A 27,372-nucleotide genomic window follows, 5' to 3' on the forward strand; every position below is an offset into this window, starting at 1 on the left:
TATGTGTGAGACTTGATCCTAGCATGCATTTGATTCGTGCCTGGGTTTGGCCTTCAAATCCAGGTGTGACAGATATATAGATGCTGACTATTTATCTAACCCCGATAATGTCGGATCACAAACCGATTTTGTATATTTACAAGGTGGAACCACTATCTCTTGGAAATCCTCCAAACAAACTTTGGTAGCCACTTTCACTAATCATTTTGAAATTGTTGCCTTATACAAAGCGTCTAAAGACTGTATTTGGCTTCGCACAATGATAAACCACATAACTCAGTTATGTGGTATTGGTCCAATTGGTTCACCAACCATTATCTATGAAGATAATGACGCCTATATTGTTGAGATGAAGACATGTTATAATAAGAATAATATTACAAAGCATATTACCCAAAAAAATATCCTCATGAATTACAAAAGAATGGGGAAATTAATGTGCTGCAAACTATGTCTTGTAACAATCTTGCTGATTTACTCATAAAATCATCACCATATTCCACATTTTCAAAATATGTTAAAGGAATTGGTATAAAACGACTTAAAGATTTACATGAATTAGGGGAGTTTGATTTTTCTAAAATATAATCTAGTTAACATTATACTATACTCTTTTCTTTATATGAAATTTTCTTCTTGGTTTTATCATGTAAAGTTTTTAATGTGGTAATATCAATATAGGACATATGTCATATCATCTATTTTTCTATAGTGTTTTTAATATAATAATAGATAATAGATATAATAGGTTAGAAATTGAATAGTTTATGTATTCCAAGTTGATTTCAACAAAATGAATTCGATCAAGAGGGAGTGTTAAAGAGTAATCCAACGGTGACAATCTTATCCAAACCAAAAGAAGTTGAAGGAAGACACTATTTCGAGAAGACACTCATGAATAGACACCTTTTCATTCTTTCTCTCTTGTTGTAACTAAAAGCATCCACTTACTAATGTATATATATGTTAAATCATCAATGGAATACTGATAGAGATTCATTTTCTACATTCGCTATCAATCATTTTGCCTTAAAAAACTATATAGCAAAAGTACCCATGCACAAATTACCATCTCTGTCAGACCCGGCCGCCACGTCTGCTTTGCTTCCGAGTGGCGCGAACATATTGATCCTTTGTCGAATCTAGAATCTCCCACCGTCCCGCGCCTCTTTCCCTTGTTCCAGCCTTCCAGGTATCCAGCTGGCAGTTGTGCTGCTTGTACAGAGAGAGGCTGGCGACGTCCGGGCCTGGTCGGGCCCACGTGATCTTCCGCCGTTCTGGAGGCGCCGGTGGCCGCCGCCTCAGGTTGCTTCGCCAGCGCGCCGTGCCAGCGGGGGAGATGGCAGATTCGCGCACCTTATCGCCGCCCGCCAAAGAAACCTCCTGCGCGTCGCCCGGACCCGCCGACCCGCCTGCCCGCCTGGTGCTCGACCTAATGCCGCGGCGCCCCCCGGCATCCAATCTTTATATGAAGGCTAGTTTTTATATGAAGGAGCACCGTACATCAATCCAAGCCGAGTTCCACCTCGAGGTAATCATGAGCCTCTCTTCCATTCTTGTTCTCACTTCATTGGTGCCACTGAATTGCCTGGGAGCACATGGCATCCCAGCCGTCACTGATGGTTCTCGGAATCGGGTCGCGCAAATAAGCTTCTTGCCTCGAGGCTTAATATGCAGCTTCTTTATTGGGGGGAACTGTACATGCTTCTCAGGATTGGTAGCCACTACATTTTTCTTCTTCTTGTTCTATCGCAGTGCCCCCTTAAGCTGTAGAGCAAGACCGAATTGCAAATTGCATACTAAATTCATCGGCTGAGGTTTTCTAGTTTTTTCTGCGGACCAGAGAAGAGCTTAGCATATCTGAAGAATCATCATAAGAAAATAAAATGAGGGCATCAGTATCTAGTGCTTATCTTTTCTTGCCTTTGTTGTTTAAAGATGCATTTTTTCTTGCATAGGTATGTTAATTATTACGACACTGTTGTGGTATTGATGACAACTGTAGGTTTCATACTTCCTCCATGTAGGAACCTAATATATTTTATGTTGCTCAGGAGTATAATAACTGTTTGGACCATTATTCTAGTTGCATTATACTCCCTCCGTTCTTTTTTATTTGTCACGGTTTAGTTAAAAAATGAACTAGCTTTTTTTATTTGTCACGGTTTAGTTAAAAAATGAACTAGCGGACGATAAATATTCGAGAACGGAGGTAGTAGTAAACTGAATACCTCATTTTGTTGGTATATATTTTTATTAATACTACTAGAATTTTTGACCCAATATCGGGATATATAGAATTATATATAAACAGCCTTAAATGACTTTTTTAAACTTTTAGATATTATGTTTGAAATTTAACTTGGGCAAAATGACCATATGCTGCACAATTTACCTAAAGGTGCACCCGTATCCTGTTTCTGTGTTCTGTATGAGATTCCCATCCTAAGTAATTGTATATGTTTAAACCAAATAATAGAATGCTAAGAAAACCACAATGTACTCAAGAAGACCAACACTGTTTCTGGCAATACAAGCAATATTTTCTGTTCCTTTATTGAGGGCTTTGATATCAAATTCAAAGCTTTAGAATTAATTTATTGAGTTCCTATTTGAAGTGTATTGGCACCTCGTTCAAGTACAAAGCAAAAAACTCATCACAAAGATGAGTTTCAGATCCATCGAACAATTACTTAGGAGGAACAGCAAAACCAAAATTTCTCGCAATATCGTTGACCGCAACCATGACCAGAAGGAAGAGCAGTTAGTACAATCCTTGAGGGAGTTACTTCTTGCAAGCAAACAGCTCCCAGATAAGTTTGATGACTACTATGTCCTTCTACGGTATGCCCATTTTATTTATTTTCTGGAAAATTTATGTTATATATTGTCCTTAGACTGACATAATCCACCCAAGTAACAGGGGAGGAGATGTTTTATTCTTCAGTACTTCTAGGATGCCTGTTTCCTTCCAGTTTTGCACTGAAGAGATCATGACCTCATTGTTCTCTGGTCTTGCAGCTTTCTTAAAATGAGAGGCTTCAACATCTTAAAAGCAAAAGAGATGTTCTTAAATATGTTAAAATGGCGTGAAGATTGTTCCGTTGATGCCATTGCGAACGTATGTGGTGTTTTTATTGTGTGTTACATTTAGTTTTATCTGTAGTTTGTTACAAGAATTTATGCTTACATTTATCTTGGAACTTTGTTGTATCTGTACTGTAAGCGTCGTATACTAGAATAATTGAGCTTATGGCTGTGGCGCCGTGCGTATCAGCTTGGCTGGAATTTTATTATGAATAAAGCTTTCTACATCTAAAGAAATGAAATATCAAGCTTATGTCTGTTTCTGTGCTACAGGATTTTAAATTTGAGGAGTATGATGCTGTGAAAAGATGCTATCCTCATGGATTTCATGGAGTTGACAGATTTGGTAGGCCTCTCTATATTGAACGAGTTGGCTCAGTGGATCTCAGTAAGCTCATGCAAGTGACTACTATTGATCGATATGTAAAATATCATATATCAGAACAAGAGAAAACTATATCTTTGAGATATCCTGTTTGCTCACTTGTGGCTAAAAAGCACATAGCATCGACAACAGCCATATTTGATGTGAAAGGACTGGTGCGTCATAGCTAAATGAAGCACTTCCCTTCAATGTTTTATATATTCCAGTTTATAAGAAAATAGTTGCCTGAATGTTCATTTATTCTTCATTCTCTAATACTGTGACCCAAGTTTCATGTTAGAAGCAGATAGTATTATAGAATATAAATGCTTTGACTTATTACTGTCTTGTAAGTTTTATAGGGCTTTGCTGACATTTTCATTTTATGTCTAGACATGTGTTCACATACATGAAACTAATATATATCTACCTGGAACTATCAGACATTTTATATGTTCGTTTTTAAGTTCCCTATCTGACATATAATGAAGTTATTTGATTATCTGTATGACATCATATGTTTTGTCTTGACTGCTGTTATTCAGGGGTTGAATAACTTTTCAAAATCTGCAAGAGAGATGTTTGCAGAAATCCAAAAGATCGATAGCAATTACTATCCAGAGGTTTGTCTTTGTTATGTCTATGATCGAACATCTGATGTGTCTTTTACACCAGCCACGGTCTGCTCATCCGTATATTGCTTTTTGCTACAGACATTAAATCAACTTTATATAATTAATGCTGGAACTGGATTTAGAGCACTGTGGAAGGTATTGAAAACATTCATGGAGGCAAGAACATTAGCAAAGATTCAGGTAGTATATCTTTTTGTTTGCATATTGTTTGACAAAATAGAGTGAATGCTTACCTCTATGTTACTTGTTAGGTTCTGGGGACCAATTACCTTAACACAGTATTAGAAGCTGTTGACCCAAGGTAAAAGTGCATCAAGTCTTGTGCAACATTTGCATCTTTAGCTGCTTGAATGATTGCTCCTTCTGCAGCAATTTACCAGAATTTTTAGGCGGAACTTGCACTTGTCCAACAGGAGGATGCTTACTCCAAGATAAAGGACCCTGGACTGACCCAGAAATGATTCGTGCTTCTAAGGTAAGGTATGTTTCTTTTATAGGTCATTTGAAATTTTCTGGGATGCTGAAATAAAAATAATAATTGTTGGAGTGAATCTATTTGTGATTTTTAGGAAGCATTCGGTAAAGGTCAGAAGTCTTTCAATGAATTGGCTGCCACAATTGCCTGTGAAAGCTTTACAGGTTGTCAGGTATTAGGGTATATACTGTTATTATTGTTCTTTGCACTTTAGCTTTAACAGTTAAGCCTTTATCAGCATAGACCTATTCCTATAGCGTGGTTGTAATATTGGTGTGTGGTCAGCAGCCGTTGATATGAGTGTATTAAGCCTTTTGAAGTGTTACACACTCAGCACCTTATCAACCATGATTAATCAGTTTATAAGCCTGATTGAACATCCGTTGACCTAGTTTATAGAAATAGATAGCTGGGCTTGGGTCTTGTAGGTCCTGTTGTCACATCTATTTTATTTTCTCGAACACACAAGAGAATTGCGCATCATGTCAATGATCTTCCTTTCCTCTAATTTGATCCCATGTTTCAGACTTTCACTGTCACACCCGGATTTCGGGGCACCAAGACCCGGGCGCGAACATAATCACCAGGTGTGCTGGGACCAAGTCTCACACATATGATGAATCATGTCACAGGATCGAATGTCACATCTTTACTATATAATAGGAGTTTTGTACAAAATAAATAATTACATTATAAGGAGACAACGGTCCAGCAAACCAAAGTTGACTGGGAGACGACGACCTAGACCTCTCACGAACACATCGTAGCATCCCCACGCGCCTCATCCTGTAGTACCTGTTCTTGACCTGTGGGGGGGTGTGAGACAGCAAGAGTGAGCTCACATACGTTCATCGCTCAACAAGTTGTGGGGAATAATGTGCATGAACTCGCCAAAGGTGGGAGCTCACGTGAAGTGTAAGGCTTACCAAAGAGGATGGTTAGAGCTGAGCATTGCTTTTAAAGTTGGTCAAAATTTTATTAGCAATTACTAAGTATAAGTAAATACCAACTCAATTAAATAGTAGAACAGAAGTAACAACATCACCTGCGATGCAATGCATATGACAAATTGAATTTAAGTTCCATAAATTAATCATGTGAGTGTCCGAGCCGCTCATGACCGTGAGCATGGCTAGTATACCAGTTTTACACTCTGCAGAGGTTGCGCATCTTTACCCACAAGTCATGTTACCCATCTGCCAAGGGATCGCGACTTCCCATACACCTCTACCGAGGAGGCGAGGCAGGGTAACACTACGAGGCCTTTACAAAGTTCCACTAGCTTCAGAAAACCCGCTACAGTTTATAGGAAGCTCCAATGCAGGAATCCCTTGCAGGACCGCCATCGCAGCAAAATCCTCCCGAGGGCCTCCCTACACTGACCACTCCCCTACTGCCCTTGCCCCTTTCGGGTAAGGTAGTCTTCCACTAGCTTTCCTAATTAATCGGCCAAGGGCGTCCCATTAAACCCTTGTGGTAGCACTGTTTTCCCGGGTGGTTCTCCATGTTCCAATTAACATAATGATCTTATCATGAACAGTAAATAACAACTGATAATAAAAGTGTAATCATGAATAATGTATCTCCATACCTAAAACCACATATAGCACTAGCAAGTACTACCCAAAAAGTTTAGTGGAGTCAAGGTATAAAGATAATCAAACTAGGGTAACCTGTTGGGTCCCATCAAAATTAACCTATGCAGATCATTATGATTAATCAGAACATGACTGGGTAAAAAGAAGTGATCAAGGGCACAACTTGCCTGGGACTTGAGATTCCAGGTACCAGGACGATCTTCAGGTGACTCGTGACCTCACTGCTAGTCGTAGCAATACAAACAGACATAGTATAGACAAAATTAACATTACACCAAACATAAGCACAAACTGTATAATAATACTTTACGCGTTGCAACGAGATCGTGGGATCGAGAACCACTAACATCGGAGTTACGATTAAGGAGTTAAAATGTTATAAAAGATCTGTTTGATTAAAATATTAAACTATATTATAATTTGGTTAATATAAATCATATGAGAGGTCATTCTATAAATAATTATCTTTAAGTTATAAATTTACCATAAATCATCTTATATTGCATTAATAAGCAGATTAACAAACTAATCAACATAAGTTAAATAAAGGTCTAATTATAAAAGAATGAGACATGGTATAATAAATGTTGTTAATACGTAGTAAATATTTATACGAGACTAACGCAACTTGAACGAGTCAAATCGGAATTAAAATGGGGAAGTTATGAATTTCTAATGATTTTTTGGTATAAAATTAAATAGGATATTAATTTTAATGTAACTTTCATGTTAAAACAGTGGCACTTAATGGATAAACAATAATATTACTAAATTATAGAAACTGGAATGGGTCAATTTGGACCTAATATGAATTAAATGTGAATTATACAAGCTCTAGGAATTATTTTTGTGTTAAAAATCAATTTCAGATATTATTTATATGGTTTTCCTTATTCTCTGGACTGAGCACTAAAAACAGATAAGTACAGGGTCTAACGCGAAAGAAACCCATGACACAGACTTACCCCGCGGTGGATGGCGGGTTGATTTCACTAAAGTCCGAGGGCTCTTTAACAAAAGTGACCCACGAAGGGGGTATGGAGCGCTGCTGGCCACTGGATCAGACACCAAGCGCCCAGATTAGATTTAATCTATATCGAACGGGTACGCGCCCAGAGCCGTCCGATCAGAGATCAAGTGCCCGGATTAGATCGAGCTGGTTATGTACTCTAATGCGCCAGCAACAGTTGGATCCCAGATCCGCGGTCCACGACTCCTAGCGTGAAGGGGTATTCCACGTTTAATCCTATCCGTCCGCGCCCGATCTGACGGTCGTGGAAGCTCCGTCTTCTACCCGACGGCGTCCAGACAGCAGCGCACCGCCCCCAATCCACGGCGCAATCTCACCGGCGGCCACCAATCCATGGCCTCAGTGACCCAAAAAACCCAAATCGGAGGGCGCGTAACATCCCACGGGGGACGACGAAATCGGAAAGCGAGCGATTCTCACCTAATTCGAGGTGCAGAGGCACTGACCACGGCGAGGCGCGGGTGAGCGGCTGGGCTGTGCTCCGGTGAGCAATTGCCCCGGCCACCGGCCACCCCGAGCTGCGCACCAACCCAGAGAAGATTCCCCGCATGCTTGCGACGCCCCAGAACCACCTCATTTGTGCAGAAGGGCAGCGCCGGCGAGTTAAGGGTGTGGCGGATCTCTTCCTCCCCCTTCATCTTGGTCGGCGGCGATGGCAAGTGGATGTGGAGGAAAGGCACGAGAGTGGGCATGGCGAGCAGCAAGGAAGAAGCCCTGATAGGGAAGGAGGCTCGTCCATGGAGGGAGCTCTACGGCTGGTTGTTGAGATCCGCCCGCGAGCCCGATCCATGGCGGCTGGGTTCTGGGCGCACAACAGAGGGGAAAGGCGCTGGTCAAAGCGGACGCGGACGCCTGGGTCTTATAACCCAATGGTCGGGCATCCGAACGGAACCGGGGAGATCGCGGAGGTGGCTGAGCTCGCGCCCACGGAGTCCGCGCCTCCGCGGCGATGGACACACGTCCTGTGCGCGCGATGCGCGGGCCGTTGCGCGGAAGAAGGAGATCCTGACGGCGCAGGACCCACCAGCCAGTGAGCACAAGGGCGCGCGGAGCGACTGCCCACAGGGCCCAGCTGTCGGCACGCCGCGCACCATCGGAATTGGGCCGCACGGATCAAAAGAAGAGCTGGGCCGAATGGGTGGCTGCCGGCCCATTTCGAAATAGTTATGTTTTTCTTTTTATTTTCCTTTTTCATTTCTTCCCCTTTTTAATTTCTAGAATTCAAATTGGAATTCAAATTTACTGTGAATTTTTATTTATTTTAAATGTACCAGTTGAGCCCAAATAAGGAGATCAAACTATTTTCTTTATATTATTTTCTTTATCTTTGTTTAGTATTCCTTCTTTTCTCAATTCTAGAATTTCTTTCAAATCTTAAATTCCCATTTGGGTATTTAATATATTGCTTTTTCACCTTATTATACGTTGTCACAAAATGCACACAGAATAAAATCGAGCATGATGCATAATTTGGTAGTATATTTTTATTTTTTTTGGGCATGATGTTCACATAAGATGATGCATAAAGATCAAACTCACATAAAGAGAAATTGTTTCTCTATTGGTATTATTTCTAGCAAATTACAAAGTGGGTGTTACAAATCCTACCCCCCTTAAAAATAATCTCGTCCTCGAGATTTGTAAGAAAAGGGATACAAAAGGATTGGTTTGTAATCTGGCTTTTATTCTATAATTGGTTCACACTTTTTTTTATAGACAATAGTGGGTGATTAGTAAAGTATAGTATGTAGGATATAGGCTGGACAGGTTGAGGTGAGAAAGATTATGGCAAGGAAAAGGCTTTATCATGGGTAGTGGACCCTGACTCATCTGGTGATCTCGCTTGGTCCTTGAAGACTTGAATTGGTGCTTATCCTTTCTTGATGAGGTTGATCTTGTCCTTTTCTGATCTTGGTCTCATTGAGTCGAGATCAGTGTATATTCTCGGAGTTAGGGGAATATGGTTAAGATAAATATGGATGAGATAGACTACATGATGTAGGTCAAAAGTTTGTTTGATGTTAGGTGAAGGTAGACAGATTATGCAATCCATCATGACACTATTGGTTGGGTTAGCTCTTATGTTCACGGTAGAGTTGGTCTAATGCACTAATTTTAGGTTTAAGTGCATGAGGAGAGAACAAGATTTATAGGAGTATGATCCAGTTTATTTTACTAGTGTTAACTTGTTAAGGTACTATCCTTAGGTTAGCTCAACTTAAGGTCAGACTTCATCAGGTTAGATTAACCTATTAGGTTGGATCAGATCTAGAATAAATCGATATGACTATTTTAGACTAGATAAGATCTAAATAAATTTTGGATTAGCTCATGGTTGTTATTCAAGAGTGGGATAAATATGCTAATTAGGGCAAGATGAATCCATAAGGATAAGGTAGAATCCTTTGAGGTTAGTTAGATCTATTAAGATGAGATAAAATCTTTTCAAGATAAGGTGGATCTAGATATATTAGGATAAGTTAGGATCTTTTGAGATAAGATAGATCTATGAGTGTAGGATAGAATCTTTTAAGATAAGATGAATCTATCAAGCTAGATACATTTTTTTAATGAGGGATAATCTAATTTGTCTAGTTACTTTTATAAGCATTTTTTTCTATATGTATATGCAGATGTTATTGTGGACATTACTCCACAACCCATCATACTCAATCAAAGATCCAAATCAAACAAATATCATAAGAACAATCATTCAAGTGCATAGATACCTATATAAAAATAGTTTTGTTTTTGTTCCTATGATTAGATATCCTATACATAATGGTCACTTTAGGCATGAGATTTTAAAGTGTGAAATCCACATTTGTCTTTAGAAAGAAAAGGTAAGAATAATTAGAGTAAAGCGAAAATAGATGAGAAATGATCAAGATAAGCTTAGGAAAGAATCAGAGTAAGGTAAGTAGGTAAGGGTTGTCCAGTTCTATCTAGGTTTCGTCCTACAGTCAACATTCCTCTGATACCACTTCTGTCACACCCGGATTTCGGGGCACCAAGACCCGGGCGCGAACATAATCACCAGGTGTGCTGGGACCAAGTCTCACACATATGATGAATCATGGCACAGGATCGAATGTCACATCTTTACTATATAATAGGAGTTTTGTACAAAATAAATAATTACATTATAAGAAGACAACGGTCCAGCAAACCAAAGTTGACTGGGAGACGACGACCTAGACCTCTCACGAACACATCGCAGCATCCCCACGCGCCTCATCCTGTAGTACCTGTTCTTGACCTGTGGGGGGTGTGAGACAGCAAGAGTGAGCTCACATACGTTCATCGCTCAACAAGTTGTGGGGAATAATGTGCATGAACTCGCCAAAGGTGGGAGCTCACGTGAAGTGTAAGGCTTACCAAAGAGGATGGTTAGAGCTGGGCATTGCTTTTAAAGTTGGTCAAAATTTTATTAGCAATTACTAAGTATAAGTAAATACCAACCCAATTAAATAGTAGAACAGAAGTAACAACATCACCTGCGATGCAATGCATATGACAAATTGAATTTAAGTTCCATAAATTAATCATGTGAGTGTCCGAGCCGCTCATGACCGTGAGCATGGCTAGTATACCAGTTTTACACTCTGCAGAGGTTGCGCATCTTTACCCACAAGTCATGTTACCCATCTGCCAAGGGATCACGACTTCCCATACACCTCTATCGAGGAGGCGAGGCAGGGTAACACTACGAGGCCTTTACAAAGTTCCACTAGCTTCAGAAAACCCGCTACAGTTTATAGGAAGCTCCAATGCAGGAATCCCTTGCAGGACCGCCATCGCAGCAAAATCCTCCCGAGGGCCTCCCTACACTGACCACTCCCCTACTGCCCTTGCCCCTTTCGGGTAAGGTAGTCTTCCACTAGCTTTCCTAATTAATCGGCCAAGGGCGTCCCATTAAACCCTTGTGGTAGCACTGTTTTCCCGGGTGGTTCTCCATGTTCCAATTAACATAATGATCTTATCATGAACAGTAAATAACAACTGATAATAAAAGTGTAATCATGAATAATGTATCTCCATACCTAAAACCACATATAGCACTAGCAAGTACTACCCAAAAAGTTTAGTGGAGTCAAGGTATAAAGATAATCAAACTAGGGTAACCTGTTGGGTCCCATCAAAATTAACCTATGCAGATCATTATGATTAATCAGAACATGACTGGGTAAAAAGAAGTGATCAAGGGCACAACTTGCCTGGGACTTGAGATTCCAGGTACCAGGACGATCTTCAGGTGACTCGTGACCTCACTGCTAGTCGTAGCAATACAAACAGACATAGTATAGACAAAATTAACATTACACCAAACATAAGCACAAACTGTATAATAATACTTTACGCGTTGCAACGAGATCGTGGGATCGAGAACCACTAACATCGGAGTTACGATTAAGGAGTTAAAATGTTATAAAAGATCTGTTTGATTAAAATATTAAACTATATTATAATTTGGTTAATATAAATCATATGAGAGGGCATTCTATAAATAATTATCTTTAAGTTATAAATTTACCATAAATCATCTTATATTGCATTAATAAGCAGATTAACAAACTAATCAACATAAGTTAAATAAAGGTCTAATTATAAAAGAATGAGACATGGTATAATAAATGTTGTTAATACGTAGTAAATATTTATACGAGACTAACGCAACTTGAACGAGTCAAATCGGAATTAAAATGGGGAAGTTATGAATTTCTAATGATTTTTTGGTATAAAATTAAATAGGATATTAATTTTAATGTAACTTTCATGTTAAAACAGTGGCACTTAATGGATAAACAATAATATTACTAAATTATAGAAACTGGAATGGGTCAATTTGGACCTAATATGAATTAAATGTGAATTATACAAGCTCTAGGAATTATTTTTGTGTTAAAAATCAATTTCAGATATTATTTATATGGTTTTCCTTATTCTCTGGACTGAGCACTAAAAACAGATAAGTACAGGGTCTAACGCGAAAGAAACCCATGACACAGACTTACCCCGCGGTGGATGGCGGGTTGATTTCACTAAAGTCCGAGGGCTCTTTAACAAAAGTGACCCACGAAGGGGGTATGGAGCGCTGCTGGCCACTGGATCAGACACCAAGCGCCCAGATTAGATTTAATCTATATCGAACGGGTACGCGCCCAGAGCCGTCCGATCAGAGATCAAGTGCCCGGATTAGATCGAGCTGGTTATGTACTCTAATGCGCCAGCAACAGTTGGATCCCAGATCCGCGGTCCACGACTCCTAGCGTGAAGGGGTATTCCACGTTTAATCCTATCCGTCCGCGCCCGATCTGACGGTCGTGGAAGCTCCGTCTTCTACCCGACGGCGTCCAGACAGCAGCGCACCGCCCCCAATCCACGGCGCAATCTCACCGGCGGCCACCAATCCATGGCCTCAGTGACCCAAAAAACCCAAATCGGAGGGCGCGTAACATCCCACGGGGGACGGCGAAATCGGAAAGCGAGCGATTCTCACCTAATTCGCGGTGCAGAGGCACTGACCACGGCGAGGCGCGGGTGAGCGGCTGGGCTGTGCTCCGGTGAGCAATTGCCCCGGCCACCGGCCACCCCGAGCTGCGCACCAACCCAGAGAAGATTCCCCGCATGCTTGCGACGCCCCAGAACCACCTCATTTGTGCAGAAGGGCAGCGCCGGCGAGTTAAGGGTGTGGCGGATCTCTTCCTCCCCCTTCATCTTGGTCGGCGGCGATGGCAAGTGGATGTGGAGGAAAGGCACGAGAGTGGGCATGGCGAGCAGCAAGGAAGAAGCCCTGATAGGGAAGGAGGCTCGTCCATGGAGGGAGCTCCGCGGCTGGTTGTTGAGATCCGCCCGCGAGCCCGATCCATGGCGGCTGGGTTCTGGGCGCACAACAGAGGGGAAAGGCGCTGGTCAAAGCGGACGCGGACGCCTGGGTCTTATAACCCAATGGTCGGGCATCCGAACGGAACCGGGGAGATCGCGGAGGTGGCTGAGCTCGCGCCCACGGAGTCCGCGCCTCCGCGGCGATGGACACACGTCCTGTGCGCGCGATGCGCGGGCCGTTGCGCGGAAGAAGGAGATCCTGACGGCGCAGGACCCACCAGCCAGTGAGCACAAGGGCGCGCGGAGCGACTGCCCACAGGGCCCAGCTGTCGGCACGCCGCGCACCATCGGAATTGGGCCGCACGGATCAAAAGAAGAGCTGGGCCGAATGGGTGGCTGCCGGCCCATTTCGAAATAGTTATGTTTTTCTTTTTATTTTCCTTTTTCATTTCTTCCCCTTTTTAATTTCTAGAATTCAAATTGGAATTCAAATTTACTGTGAATTTTTATTTATTTTAAATGTACCAGTTGAGCCCAAATAAGGAGATCAAACTATTTTCTTTATATTATTTTCTTTATCTTTGTTTAGTATTCCTTCTTTTCTCAATTCTAGAATTTCTTTCAAATCTTAAATTCCCATTTGGGTATTTAATATATTGCTTTTTCACCTTATTATACGTTGTCACAAAATGCACACAGAATAAAATCGAGCATGATGCATAATTTGGTAGTATATTTTTATTTTTTTGGGCATGATGTTCACATAAGATGATGCATAAAGATCAAACTCACATAAAGAGAAATTGTTTCTCTATTGGTATTATTTCTAGCAAATTACAAAGTGGGTGTTACAAATCCTACCCCCCTTAAAAATAATCTCGTCCTCGAGATTTGTAAGAAAAGGGATACAAAAGGATTGGTTTGTAATTTGGCTTTTATTCTATAATTGGTTCACACTTTTTTTTATAGACAATAGTGGGTGATTAGTAAAGTATAGTATGTAGGATATAGGCTGGACAGGTTGAGGTGAGAAAGATTATGGCAAGGAAAAGGCTTTATCATGGGTAGTGGACCCTGACTCATCTGGTGATCTCGCTTGGTCCTTGAAGACTTGAATTGGTGCTTATCCTTTCTTGATGAGGTTGATCTTGTCCTTTTCTGATCTTGGTCTCATTGAGTCGAGATCAGTGTATATTCTCGGAGTTAGGGGAATATGGTTAAGATAAATATGGATGAGATAGACTACATGATGTAGGTCAAAAGTTTGTTTGATGTTAGGTGAAGGTAGACAGATTATGCAATCCATCATGACACTATTGGTTGGGTTAGCTCTTATGTTCACGGTAGAGTTGGTCTAATGCACTAATTTTAGGTTTAAGTGCATGAGGAGAGAACAAGATTTATAGGAGTATGATCCAGTTTATTTTACTAGTGTTAACTTGTTAAGGTACTATCCTTAGGTTAGCTCAACTTAAGGTCAGACTTCATCAGGTTAGATTAACCTATTAGGTTGGATCAGATCTAGAATAAATCGATATGACTATTTTAGACTAGATAAGATCTAAATAAATTTTGGATTAGCTCATGGTTGTTATTCAAGAGTGGGATAAATATGCTAATTAGGGCAAGATGAATCCATAAGGATAAGGTAGAATCCTTTGAGGTTAGTTAGATCTATTAAGATGAGATAAAATCTTTTCAAGATAAGGTGGATCTAGATATATTAGGATAAGTTAGGATCTTTTGAGATAAGATAGATCTATGAGTGTAGGATAGAATCTTTTAAGATAAGATGAATCTATCAAGCTAGATACATTTTTTTAATGAGGGATAATCTAATTTGTCTAGTTACTTTTATAAGCATTTTTTTTTCTATATGTATATGCAGATGTTATTGTGGACATTACTCCACAACCCATCATACTCAATCAAAGATCCAAATCAAACAAATATCATAAGAACAATCATTCAAGTGCATAGATACCTATATAAAAATAGTTTTGTTTTTGTTCCTATGATTAGATATCCTATACATAATGGTCACTTTAGGCATGAGATTTTAAAGTGTGAAATCCACATTTGTCTTTAGAAAGAAAAGGTAAGAATAATTAGAGTAAAGCGAAAATAGATGAGAAATGATCAAGATAAGCTTAGGAAAGAATCAGAGTAAGGTAAGTAGGTAAGGGTTGTCCAGTTCTATCTAGGTTTCGTCCTACAGTCAACATTCCTCTGATACCACTTCTGTCACACCCGGATTTCGGGGCACCAAGACCCGGGCGCGAACATAATCACCAGGTGTGCTGGGACCAAGTCTCACACATATGATGAATCATGGCACAGGATCGAATGTCACATCTTTACTATATAATAGGAGTTTTGTACAAAATAAATAATTACATTATAAGAAGACAATGGTCCAGCAAACCAAAGTTGACTGGGAGACGACGACCTAGACCTCTCACGAACACATCGCAGCATCCCCACGCGCCTCATCCTGTAGTACCTGTTCTTGACCTGTGGGGGGTGTGAGACAGCAAGAGTGAGCTCACATACGTTCATCGCTCAACAAGTTGTGGGGAATAATGTGCATGAACTCGCCAAAGGTGGGAGCTCACGTGAAGTGTAAGGCTTACCAAAGAGGATGGTTAGAGCTGGGCATTGCTTTTAAAGTTGGTCAAAATTTTATCAGCAATTACTAAGTATAAGTAAATACCAACCCAATTAAATAGTAGAACAGAAGTAACAACATCACCTGCGATGCAATGCATATGACAAATTGAATTTAAGTTCCATAAATTAATCATGTGAGTGTCCGAGCCGCTCATGACCGTGAGCATGGCTAGTATACCAGTTTTACACTCTACAGAGGTTGCACATCTTTACCCACAAGTCATGTTACCCATCTGCCAAGGGATCGCGACTTCCCATACACCTCTATCGAGGAGGCGAGGCAGGGTAACACTACGAGGCCTTTACAAAGTTCCACTAGCTTCAGAAAACCCGCTACAGTTTATAGGAAGCTCCAATGCAGGAATCCCTTGCAGGACCGCCATCGCAGCAAAATCCTCCCGAGGGCCTCCCTACACTGACCACTCCCCTACTGCCCTTGCCCCTTTCGGGTAAGGTAGTCTTCCACTAGCTTTCCTAATTAATCGGCCAAGGGCGTCCCATTAAACCCTTGTGGTAGCACTGTTTTCCCGGGTGGTTCTCCATGTTCCAATTAACATAATGATCTTATCATGAACAGTAAATAACAACTGATAATAAAAGTGTAATCATGAATAATGTATCTCCATACCTAAAACCACATATAGCACTAGCAAGTACTACCCAAAAAGTTTAGTGGAGTCAAGGTATAAAGATAATCAAACTAGGGTAACCTGTTGGGTCCCATCAAAATTAACCTATGCAGATCATTATGATTAATCAGAACATGACTGGGTAAAAAGAAGTGATCAAGGGCACAACTTGCCTGGGACTTGAGATTCCAGGTACCAGGACGATCTTCAGGTGACTCGTGACCTCACTGCTAGTCGTAGCAATACAAACAGACATAGTATAGACAAAATTAACATTACACCAAACATAAGCACAAACTGTATAATAATACTTTACGCGTTGCAACGAGATCGTGGGATCGAGAACCACTAACATCGGAGTTACGATTAAGGAGTTAAAATGTTATAAAAGATCTGTTTGATTAAAATATTAAACTATATTATAATTTGGTTAATATAAATCATATGAGAGGGCATTCTATAAATAATTATCTTTAAGTTATAAATTTACCATAAATCATCTTATATTGCATTAATAAGCAGATTAACAAACTAATCAACATAAGTTAAATAAAGGTCTAATTATAAAAGAATGAGACATGGTATAATAAATGTTGTTAATACGTAGTAAATATTTATACGAGACTAACGCAACTTGAACGAGTCAAATCGGAATTAAAATGGGGAAGTTATGAATTTCTAATGATTTTTTGGTATAAAATTAAATAGGATATTAATTTTAATGTAACTTTCATGTTAAAACAGTGGCACTTAATGGATAAACAATAATATTACTAAATTATAGAAACTGGAATGGGTCAATTTGGACCTAATATGAATTAAATGTGAATTATACAAGCTCTAGGAATTATTTTTGTGTTAAAAATCAATTTCAGATATTATTTATATGGTCTTCCTTATTCTCTGGACTGAGCACTAAAAACAGATACGTACAGGGTCTAACGCGAAAGAAACCCATGACACAGATTTACCCCGCGGTGGATGGCGGGTTGATTTCACTAAAGTCCGAGGGCTCTTTAACAAAAGTGACCCACGAAGGGGGTATGGAGCGCTGCTGGCCACTGGATCAGACACCAAGCGCCCAGATTAGATTTAATCTATATCGAACGGGTACGCGCCCAGAGCCGTCCGATCAGAGATCAAGTGCCCGGATTAGATCGAGCTGGTTATGTACTCTAATGCGCCAGCAACAGTTGGATCCCAGATCCGCGGTCCACGACTCCTAGCGCGAAGGGGTATTCCACGTTTAATCCTATCCGTCCGCGCCCGATCTGACGGTCGTGGAAGCTCCGTCTTCTACCCGACGGCGCCCAGACAGCAGCGCACCGCCCCCAATCCACGGCGCAATCTCACCGGCGGCCACCAATCCATGGCCTCAGTGACCCAAAAAACCCAAATCGGAGGGCGCGTAACATCCCACGGGGGATGGCGAAATCGGAAAGCGAGCGATTCTCACCTAATTCGCGGTGCAGAGGCACTGACCACGGCGAGGCGCGGGTGAGCGACTGGGCTGTGCTCCGGTGAGCAATTGCCCCAGCCACCGGCCACCCCGAGCTGCGCACCAACCCAGAGAAGATTCCCCGCATGCTTGCGACGCCCCAGAACCACCTCATTTGTGCAGAAGGGCAGCGCCGGCGAGTTAAGGGTGTGGCGGATCTCTTCCCCTTCATCTTGGTCAGCGGCGATGGCAAGTGGATGTGGAGGAAAGGCACGAGAGTGGGCATGGCGAGCAGCAAGGAAGAAGCCCTGATAGGGAAGGAGGCTCGTCCATGGAGGGAGCTCCGCGGCTGGTTGTTGAGATCCGCCCGCGAGCCCGATCCATGGCGGCTGGGTTCTGGGCGCACAGCAGAGGGGAAAGGCGCTGGTCAAAGCGGACGCGGACGCCTGGGTCTTATAACCCAATGGTCGGGCATCCGAACGGAACCGGGGAGATCGCGGAGGTGGCTGAGCTCGCGCCCACGGAGTCCGCGGCGATGGACACACGTCCTGTGCGCGCGATGCGCGGGCCGTTGTGCGGAAGAAGGAGATCCTGACGGCGCAGGACCCACCAGCCAGTGAGCACAAGGGCGCGCGGAGCGACTGCCCACAGGGCCCAGCTGTCGGCACGCCGCGCACCATCGGAATTGGGCCGCACGGATCAAAAGAAGAGCTGGGCCGAATGGGTGGCTGCCGGCCCATTTCGAAATAGTTATGTTTTTCTTTTTATTTTCCTTTTTCATTTCTTCCCCTTTTTAATTTCTAGAATTCAAATTGGAATTCAAATTTACTGTGAATTTTTATTTATTTTAAATGTACCAGTTGAGCCCAAATAAGGAGATCAAACTATTTTCTTTATATTATTTTCTTTATCTTTGTTTAGTATTCCTTCTTTTCTCAATTCTAGAATTTCTTTCAAATCTTAAATTCCCATTTGGGTATTTAATATATTGCTTTTTCACCTTATTATACGTTGTCACAAAATGCACACAGAATAAAATCGAGCATGATGCATAATTTGGTAGTATATTTTTATTTTTTTTGGGCATGATGTTCACATAAGATGATGCATAAAGATCAAACTCACATAAAGAGAAATTGTTTCTCTATTGGTATTATTTCTAGCAAATTACAAAGTGGGTGTTACATTCACTACTGCCCTTGCTCACCCCTCCATTGAGATTTCTTTTTCTTATCCCTCTTTATGCTTTCCAACTTGTGTGCATGCACACCTTGCCTTACCACACTTTATTCAAACAATAGGCACACTGTGGGAGGCCTCTTGGGGAGGGACGACCACACTCCCTGAGACCCCGCCTCTGACTGCTCCCTGGTCGCCGCCACCACGCTCAAGTGGCCGGCCGTTCGCAACCTTCCTCTCCTTCACTCACTTCTCTCTGCACCCCTATAGCTTCAACCCAACCGAGGGGGGGGGGTAAATTAGGACTTGTAAAAACTATCTCTAAATTAGGCCACAAATAAATCTCTAGAACAAAACCTATGCAAATAACTTAACTAGATTGTGCAAACTAGGTTTTGTTTATGTGTTGCTACCTCTATCGCAAAAGGAGTTATGCAACCTAAGTTCCAATCCTATATAATCTACACTAAGAATAGTAAAAATTGCAACTTAAGTAGAGAGAGTAAATGCGGAAGATTAAAGAGCTAGTAGAGAAAGCAAAATCTCGTGGATGGCATCGATATTTTTACCGAAGTATCCGGAACCACGCAAGGTCCTGATTAATCCTCGTTAGTACCCCTATGCAAAGGGTAGCCCACGCGAGGGCCAAGCACCACAAACGAGTAACTCCGTAGAGAGTCGCGGGCCTTCTCCACGCGTAAGTGGTGCTCCGCTTCCAGCTCCTCTCGGACGCTCCCCGCTGCCTTCACTATCGAGCTTTTGGGTGTAAACACCGCGAGCCTCGTTCCTCTGGTATATGGTGGCGGTCGTATCACAAACGCAGTTGATACGGTCTCGCAAAACTCTCGCCCCACTTGGTACAATTACAATGGCCCGCGAAAGAGCCGAGGGTTGTTGTGAGTTTTTCTTATCTCACTCAACTAACTAGCATTACACTAGAGTAAGCGCAATACCGGTCTAACTAGCCTAAGCACCTCGCAAAGCACATATAGTAATCACGAGATGATTGCACTTGTTTGTTGGAGCTCTTGGAAATGTGCCTCTATCCTTGGGATCATTGTTTTCAGATCGCCTGATCGATGCCACTGGGCAATCAGACGATTAGTCACGATTAGGCGATGATTAGGGCGATTAGTCGCCCCTGATTGACCCTAATCGTCCCCTGGTCGTCCTATGTATTTCCAGATTAAAGGACGCTTGATTCGAGAACAAGTTCTTGTCAAGGATGTTATTTTTTTAATGATGCATGTTTTATTAATTTTCAATCTATAATGCCGTATGTAGGACACTACAAAAGGCTGGAACATTTTTTGTTTCCATTATCAAAAAAAATGTATTTCCAGGACATATATAGCACTATATGTAGATATATACTTATATAGTAGAGACTTGCTCAGGACAAGCACAAGTATACACAAGGCAGCATCATAAATAGTCCAAAACAGCAGTATGAATACTTAAATAGTCCAAAACACTAGTATGAATACTTGAATAATCCAAAACAACAGTACATCTCCAGCAACAATTCTATATGAAACTATGAAATTACAATTCTACAACTTACTAGACCATGACCAAGAAGGCAACACCTATATGAGATCATCATACAACTGAAGTATGAAGTCTTAACTAAAGTCTTAAACTCTGAACCTGAGTAATTAATGTGACTGATCGCTAACCAGACGACTAATCGCTACATATCGCCGACTAGTTGGACGATATGGACGATCAGATCACCTGATCGAATCGAACCCCCTTATCGAGCACTGAGTACCGATCAGCCCGACTAATCGCGATTAGTCGGACGATCTGAAAACAATGCTTGGGATATGTTTCTTGTGCTCCACACCTTTAATGGATGGCTAGGGGGTATTTATAAGCCCCCACTTCAATTCTAGCTGTTGGACAGAAAGCATACTTTTCTGTCTGCGGTCGCACTGTACAGTCCGATGCCTATGCCACGTTAGCCGACCGTTGAAAGAGTCATTGCCGACCGTTGGACTGACTGTCCGGTGCACACCGGACATGTCTGATCCACCAGCTCCCGAGAGTCCTTTTTGCGTAGGCTGTCTGGTGCACACCGGACAGTCCGGCGGCTTCACACCGGACAGTCCGGTGTGTCACCAGTGCGCTGGCTGACTGCCCTTTATTTCTTCAATCTTTTTCCTTGGGCTCTTTTAGTCTTGAGCCTTGGACTTGTGCTTGATATTTGTTGATCTTCTAAGTATCTTTTAGGTCTTCTTTTGAATTGTTGCATCCTCAGAGCCTCAATCCAATCCTCCTTTTCATCCTGTGAACTACAGAGCACAAACACTTGAAGAACATTAGTCCATAAGGTTATGTTGATCATCAAACACCAAATCACTTAGCCCGGGGGTCCATTTTCCTTACAACTGCTGACCACTTGTGGCTAGATCCAACTGTGCTTTCACTTGATGTACTTGTCCCAATGACAGATCTGCCTCCTCCCGCACCATCCCCTGTATCACCTTGCCAGCAGCTTGATAGACCATGTTAAAATCCCCAGCCAATAGCCATGGTTCACTACTGAGAGCTCTGAAATCTAGAAGTTCCCGAAGGAATTGAATTTTACTCTCATCTTCTTGCGGGCCATAAACACCAGTGAACCACCAATTACCATCCATCCCAGCAAACTGAACTGAAACCGAGAAATTATCAATACGAGAGGAGATGACTTGACATACTGCTCCCTTCCAAGCAATCAGGATGCCACCACGAGTACCATTGGCAGGCAGGGTCAAGAACTTATCAAAGTCTGAACCACACACGGAGAGGAGCAGATGGGTGGAAAGCGATGCCATTTTAGTCTCTTGGAGACAAATAATATCAGCCTTGGAGGATAGAATTGTGTCTCTTACATAATCTCGCCTAGCCTTATTATTAAGGCAACGGGCGTTCCAGACAAGAATGTTTGATAGATTCATTGTAAACAAATAAAACATGACCAAGGACCGCAGGAATTAGCAGCCAGCCAGGAGCTCCGGACCTCTAAAATCATCAAAGCGCTCCGCCTGCCAGCCAAAAATGGCAGCAAGAGCAACGAGGTGAGAGTCCGTCAGTTGCCCCTCGAACAACTTGCAGTAGTTGTCTTGAGCTTTTTGATCAATGGCTTCATCCTTGGCTGCAAGACCCAGGCTCCTGATGACTTTCCTTTGGGCTCCAGTGATGACCGGACCCAGAGAACAGGGTTTGACACCGGCCACCCTCCTGCTACGACGAGGCGCAACAGCAGACGTCTTACAACTTCTTTTCTTGGCAACCGGCATAGGCAGCAGCTGCACCACTGGCTTGGTTATTTTCTCCAGGTCATTGAGAGGGGCAGCAGGCTCATCCAGCTCAGGACATTTCTTTGTGTGGCGCCTTCGCCTAAAGTATACCTGAAGGGGCTTGGCCGACCTCAAGGGTTCTTCTGCCAAAAGGCCATCTTCAGGCCCAGCAGCAGGTTCAACAAGGCAAGGAGGGCGTGGAGGCCCACCTGGCGCTGGGATTGAAGGTGACTCCTTGAAAACATCTTGGCAGTTGAAGGAGGAAACTAATGCGGATGGGACGGACGCATTGGGTGCCACTCCAAACGCCATTACTGCGGCCGCGTCGATTCCACAGAAGCCGAGGGGGTGGTCGCATCGGGTGTCACACCAACCACCGGTTCCACGCCAGCCACCGGGACCACAACATTAGTTTGGCACGATCCAAGGCGCGTATGCACTGGCCCGCGAAAGGCGACGACAGCCGCATTGGAACCGGACGCCACTGGGGTCGAAGAAGATGGATGATCCGGCAGCCTACACCTCTGCCGCCTATGGAGGTCATGATCACGATCATCATCAGCAGGGCTGTCCGGCGGGGGCGGTGGAGGGGCTTGCTCTGCAGGGGAAAATCTGCCATGGACACCGAAATAGCAATGAGATAGATCAAGGTGCGGATTGTCACCGTATCATCACCATTAGCTAACAACGGTTCAACGATGTGGAGGTCCATGGACATCGGAATGAGCTCAGGCCGAGCGCACCAGGCAGACAGCTTGAAGGAGTGGAAATCAAGGTGTTCTTCCGTATCACGGTGCAGTTCCTGTAACATGCAAAATTCACCGAGGAGCTGTTCCGCCGTCGCAGCCTCCCAGGTGTGGCCCGATATTCCATGCAGCTCCACGTCGATCAGGAATGGGAGGGCGCCACCGCCGCCGATGAGAGCTTGACGAGTCCACCTTCTGATGTGTAAGCGAATGGAAGGGGCGATGAAAGGCCACCCGTCGTTATAGACACGACATGCCAGTTCTTTCGTAGGAAGAAGGACAATGAAGCTATTCAAAGTCGGCGCAACACGTCAAATGTCGAGCGCCTCCCCCTTGAGATTAAATCGTAGAGAGAGCGCGTCGGAGACTTCCGCGGCGCAGCCGACTTCATTCTGGCCAACAACGGAGACGATAAGGGCACGCCGAAGCTCATCTGCCGAACGAGTGATACTAGCCGACCGTCTGATGACCCGCATTGGCCTTGCAGCGTCCCTAGGGCGGGGGGAGTCTCATCTATCCCCAGCAGGGGAGGCACACCAACGTCGTTAGCGCGGCGATCCGAAGGAGACGCAGAGCCACCACCTCGACATGGCCCGCGCCTCCGCCGGCCGTGGTGAATGCGCTTCCTCCCACCCCCACCATCTACCACCCCACCTGCTTCGTTCAAGTTGCTGGGGCCGGCGGCAGGAGACGCAGAGGCGTCCATACAGGGCACAACCTGGGTGACAGGATGCCACACCAAGGTGCGTCGCGGCTAGGACTTCTGCCAGCGCGCGCACACGTGCACTCGGTGCCCAGGCGCCCGGCAAAGGAAGCAGCACACCCGTCGACGGCACTCTGCAGCGCGGTGGGAGGGCGAGGAACAATTGAAACATTTGCCACGAAGGTCAGCGGGAACCGTCCTGTGAGGAGGCCTTGGAGGGCGGAGACGTTTACGTCATGATTGACGACCTTCTACCGTCACCCAACCATCAGCATCTACGACAGCCTCCGCGGAAATAACAGGGGCCTTGACGGAGACCAGCGCCTCCTTGTAGGAGGCTCGTCGGCCGGTGGTGGCAGAGGCCGCCCCGATGGAAGAAGCAGGACTGCCGACGTCGTTCCAACGCTGGGCCTTCGAACGACCTTCACGCGACGGGAGAAGGGAAGCCCCCGACGCCGGGGGGAGAGAAAGGCCAGGTCGCCCAAGGTGGCCTGCTAGGGGGGTGGCTGTCGGGTCCGCACTAGACACCGGCGTGGGGTTGGGGAGGGTTGGGGCGCCAGGATGGAGGAGGTGGGAAGTCGCGGGGGTGGGAGGAGCCATACCTATAAGTGCAGAGTTTTATCTCCCTTATTCTTGTAGATCGGTACCAATATACTTCTCCACTTGTCAGACATCGTGTTCGATCGGAAGATATAGCTGAACAACTTGGTTAGCCATACTATAGCTATGTCCCTGAGGCATCTCCATACCTCAATTGTGATACCATTAGGGCCTATCATCTTACCCCTCTCATCCTTTTCAAGGCCTCCCTAACCTCAAATTCTTGGATCCTATTCACAAGGCGCCTATTAGTGTCATCAAAAGAGTCATCCAACTGAAAGGTTGTGTCCCTACTCTCTCTATTGAACAATCTGTCAAATTACTCTTGCCATCTATGCCTGATCTCATTCTCCTTCACCAAGAGGTGCTCCGTTTCATCCTTAATACACTTAACTTGATTGAGGTCTCTTGTCTTCCTCTCATGAACCCTAGCCGTCCTATATATGTCCTTCTCTTTTTCCTTCTTACTCAAGCGTTGGTAGAGATCCTCATACGCCCTACTCTTTGCCACACTTACAACTCACTTTGCAGTCTTATCTGCCACCTTTTACTTCTTTATGTTGTCATGGTACAAACGTCTATAACATTTTTCCTTATTATTAATAGCCTTTTGGATTTTGTCATTCCACCACCAAATATCTTTAACTTCACCTCCACGCCCTTTAGGTACTCCACGCACCTCTGAGGCCACCTTTCGAATGCAAGTTGCCATCTTCTCCCACATATTGTTTGTGTCATCTTCCTTTCAAGTGCACTCTTTGATTGTCCTTTTCTTGAAGATTTTTGCCTTCTCCCCTTTCAAATTCCACCACTTTGTTCTTACTATCTTAGCTTGTTTATCCCTATGGGCACACTTGAAAACGAAAGACCACAACCACAAGCTTATGTTGAATCCAAGCATACTTGTTTATCCTTTCTTCTTGTGGGGACAAAGTCAATCTAACTAGAGTGTTCGCCACTATTATAGTTTACTAAATGGGAGTCTCCCTTCCTAAAGAAGGTGTTGGCTATCACCAGATCAAAAGCTACCGCAAAGTCTAAGACTTCCTCCCTCTCCTGATTTATACTACCATACTCACAACCTCCATGAACCGCAAAGTCTAAGACTTCCTCCCTCTTCAAGTTTAACAGAACCCTCCTCCTTTATCATGGCTTGGGACCTGCTCTGTTTAACATAGACGGAGTTAGTCCGAGAAAGTAATGATTACATTGTATCTATCTGTTTCATCTTTTTTTTTTCATGCATTTCCTTTCCATCGCTTAGTGCCATGCCCAAATGAAGTTGTCTTTCTTGTCTTCCAGTTCTCCTTCATTTTCCTTGACAAAGAATCATCGTGGATTCTTGATTCTTCGTATTTTGTTTGCAGGAGCCTTCCGCAAAACAAGTAGATTCCACTTCTCGTAAGAGAAGAACTCTTGGCATGTTGTTCAAAGATGATCAGGTCTTATTTGTGTCATCTTCTTTATTTTCCAGTTTCATTTCTATCCTAGTGGACTTTCAGTTCATATCAGGCAAAAACACGTCCCTGTAAATAATTTTAAGTTTCACAAGGTAGCATATAAAGAAAAATACGCTTATGCCAGTTCAGCTATTATTCCTTGTGTTATGCACGAAAAGTCACATTAATACTGAATTCTCTTCGGGACAGGTTGGATTTGATACAGGTGAAAATATTCTACGGAAACAAGTCGATGAACAGATCTTGGAGAAGATCCGAGAACTTGAACACTGCGCTGCTAAGAGTGGGGAGGTGAGCAAAGGAACCCAAATTCAAGAAATTGCAGCCAAGAAAATATGCTACATAGCAACTGAATGTAGTTTCTTTGTAGTTCAGACCCTGCAGATATTAATATGCAAGCAACAAGAACTCACTGGCCACATCGAACAGCTGAGGAAAATCCTTCAGTGAGAATGGTACACCTCTAGTTCATTCATTCCTTTAGTTGCTGTTTTGCATAGCATTCAGCGTCACAATGTTTAATTCCGGGACTAAAGGTTAGTATGTGTCATATCATATATTTAAATGGCTATTACGAGTATTAATATAATTTAATTACAAAATTAATTACACAGTTGAAGACTAAATGTCGAGATAAATTTATTAAGCATAATTAATGCATGATTAGTAAATGTTTACTGTAGGATCACATGGTCAAATCATAAACTATTTATGTTTAATAGATTTGTCCTATCGTTTAGTCCTTGTCTGGTATGCGTAACTAGTCTTATGATTAGACTATATTTAATACTTCTAACTATTATCTAAATATTCAATGTGACAAGGACTAAAGTTTAGTAGGTGAATGATCAGGGCCTAAGAAGATAAATTCTCTACTTTTCTTTTATTTTTCAAATACAGTGATGGCGTGGGTTCAGATATGAAAGCCGACATATAAAACTCGAAGGTAGTGCTTGCCAAAGGTGAAGAAAATCAAAAGGGACAAGAAGCGAAGCCATCGATGTAATGTAATAAAGAAATATGCACCCTAGTTTTCTGTGATGAATCTTTAACCCCTATGAGCTGCTAAAACACTCACTTGTGAATGTCAATATGTCATAGTATTATTGTACGCCATGATTATACTCGCAACGCTGTCTACGGCTACGTACTCAGAAGTTCTGTACCAATGTTAAATAAATGGTACACATGTAATTTACCGTCATCCAGCAGTTTTAGGTATTTCTATGCACCGAGACTAGATTCAAGCCACACCTTCAAATCCTTCCGCATTTGAGGTTTCACTAGAATAGAAAGCGCCCTGTCGGGCGCTCTATCGGGGCATGAGACAATTTATTTAAAATCAAATGATACGTGAAACCTCATAGAAGAATAGATCTCAACATTCATCCGATGAAGATTAGATCAGTATACAAAGTAGTAGCAACTAACTTTTTGATATACTTATAGAAACAATTGGTTCGAATCTTTGTTGGTAGCAACAAAGAAAGGAACTGCATCCATATCATTCTTGTGAAACTTCTGCTGCTTCTGGTGTTAGGATCCTACCAACATCAACTTCCTTAAATCAGGTACCAGAAGTAGTGTTCAACTGTGAGACGAACCAGGAAGTCTTACTGGAACTGAAGGCTGTCCTAGCCTCCTA

General features: G+C 43.0%; 1 protein-coding gene across 10 annotated transcripts; it reads left to right on the forward strand.

Moving 5' to 3' along the window:
- The first annotated feature begins 1,116 nt into the window (after positions 1–1,116).
- On the forward strand, positions 1,117–26,931 carry LOC103632297 (phosphatidylinositol/phosphatidylcholine transfer protein SFH11). Of its 10 annotated transcripts, XM_020541226.3 has the most exons (14): positions 1,120–1,531; positions 2,619–2,844; positions 3,022–3,121; positions 3,361–3,433; positions 3,530–3,627; positions 3,997–4,074; positions 4,165–4,266; positions 4,338–4,387; positions 4,456–4,561; positions 4,656–4,733; positions 25,635–25,709; positions 25,917–26,018; positions 26,103–26,182; positions 26,628–26,931. In XM_020541226.3, exons 2-13 carry the CDS (start codon positions 2,666–2,668, stop codon positions 26,175–26,177), a joined length of 1,116 nt encoding a protein of 371 aa, XP_020396815.1. In that variant the 5' UTR covers positions 1,120–1,531; positions 2,619–2,665; the 3' UTR covers positions 26,178–26,182; positions 26,628–26,931. The 10 variants fall into 10 exon arrangements, 6 of the variants coding, with proteins under 6 accessions (XP_020396813.1, XP_020396815.1, XP_035816779.1 ...); XR_002263595.3 differs by having other exon boundaries at positions 1,118–1,531; positions 3,361–3,627; positions 26,098–26,182; XR_004851391.1 differs by having other exon boundaries at positions 1,119–1,531; positions 3,361–3,627; positions 4,456–4,566; positions 26,098–26,182.
- Positions 26,932–27,372: the final 441 nt, after the last annotated feature.

The sequence above is a fragment of the Zea mays genome, chromosome 7 (assembly GCF_902167145.1).
Source record: "Zea mays cultivar B73 chromosome 7, Zm-B73-REFERENCE-NAM-5.0, whole genome shotgun sequence".
In the NCBI taxonomy this organism is placed as follows: domain Eukaryota; kingdom Viridiplantae; phylum Streptophyta; class Magnoliopsida; order Poales; family Poaceae; genus Zea; species Zea mays.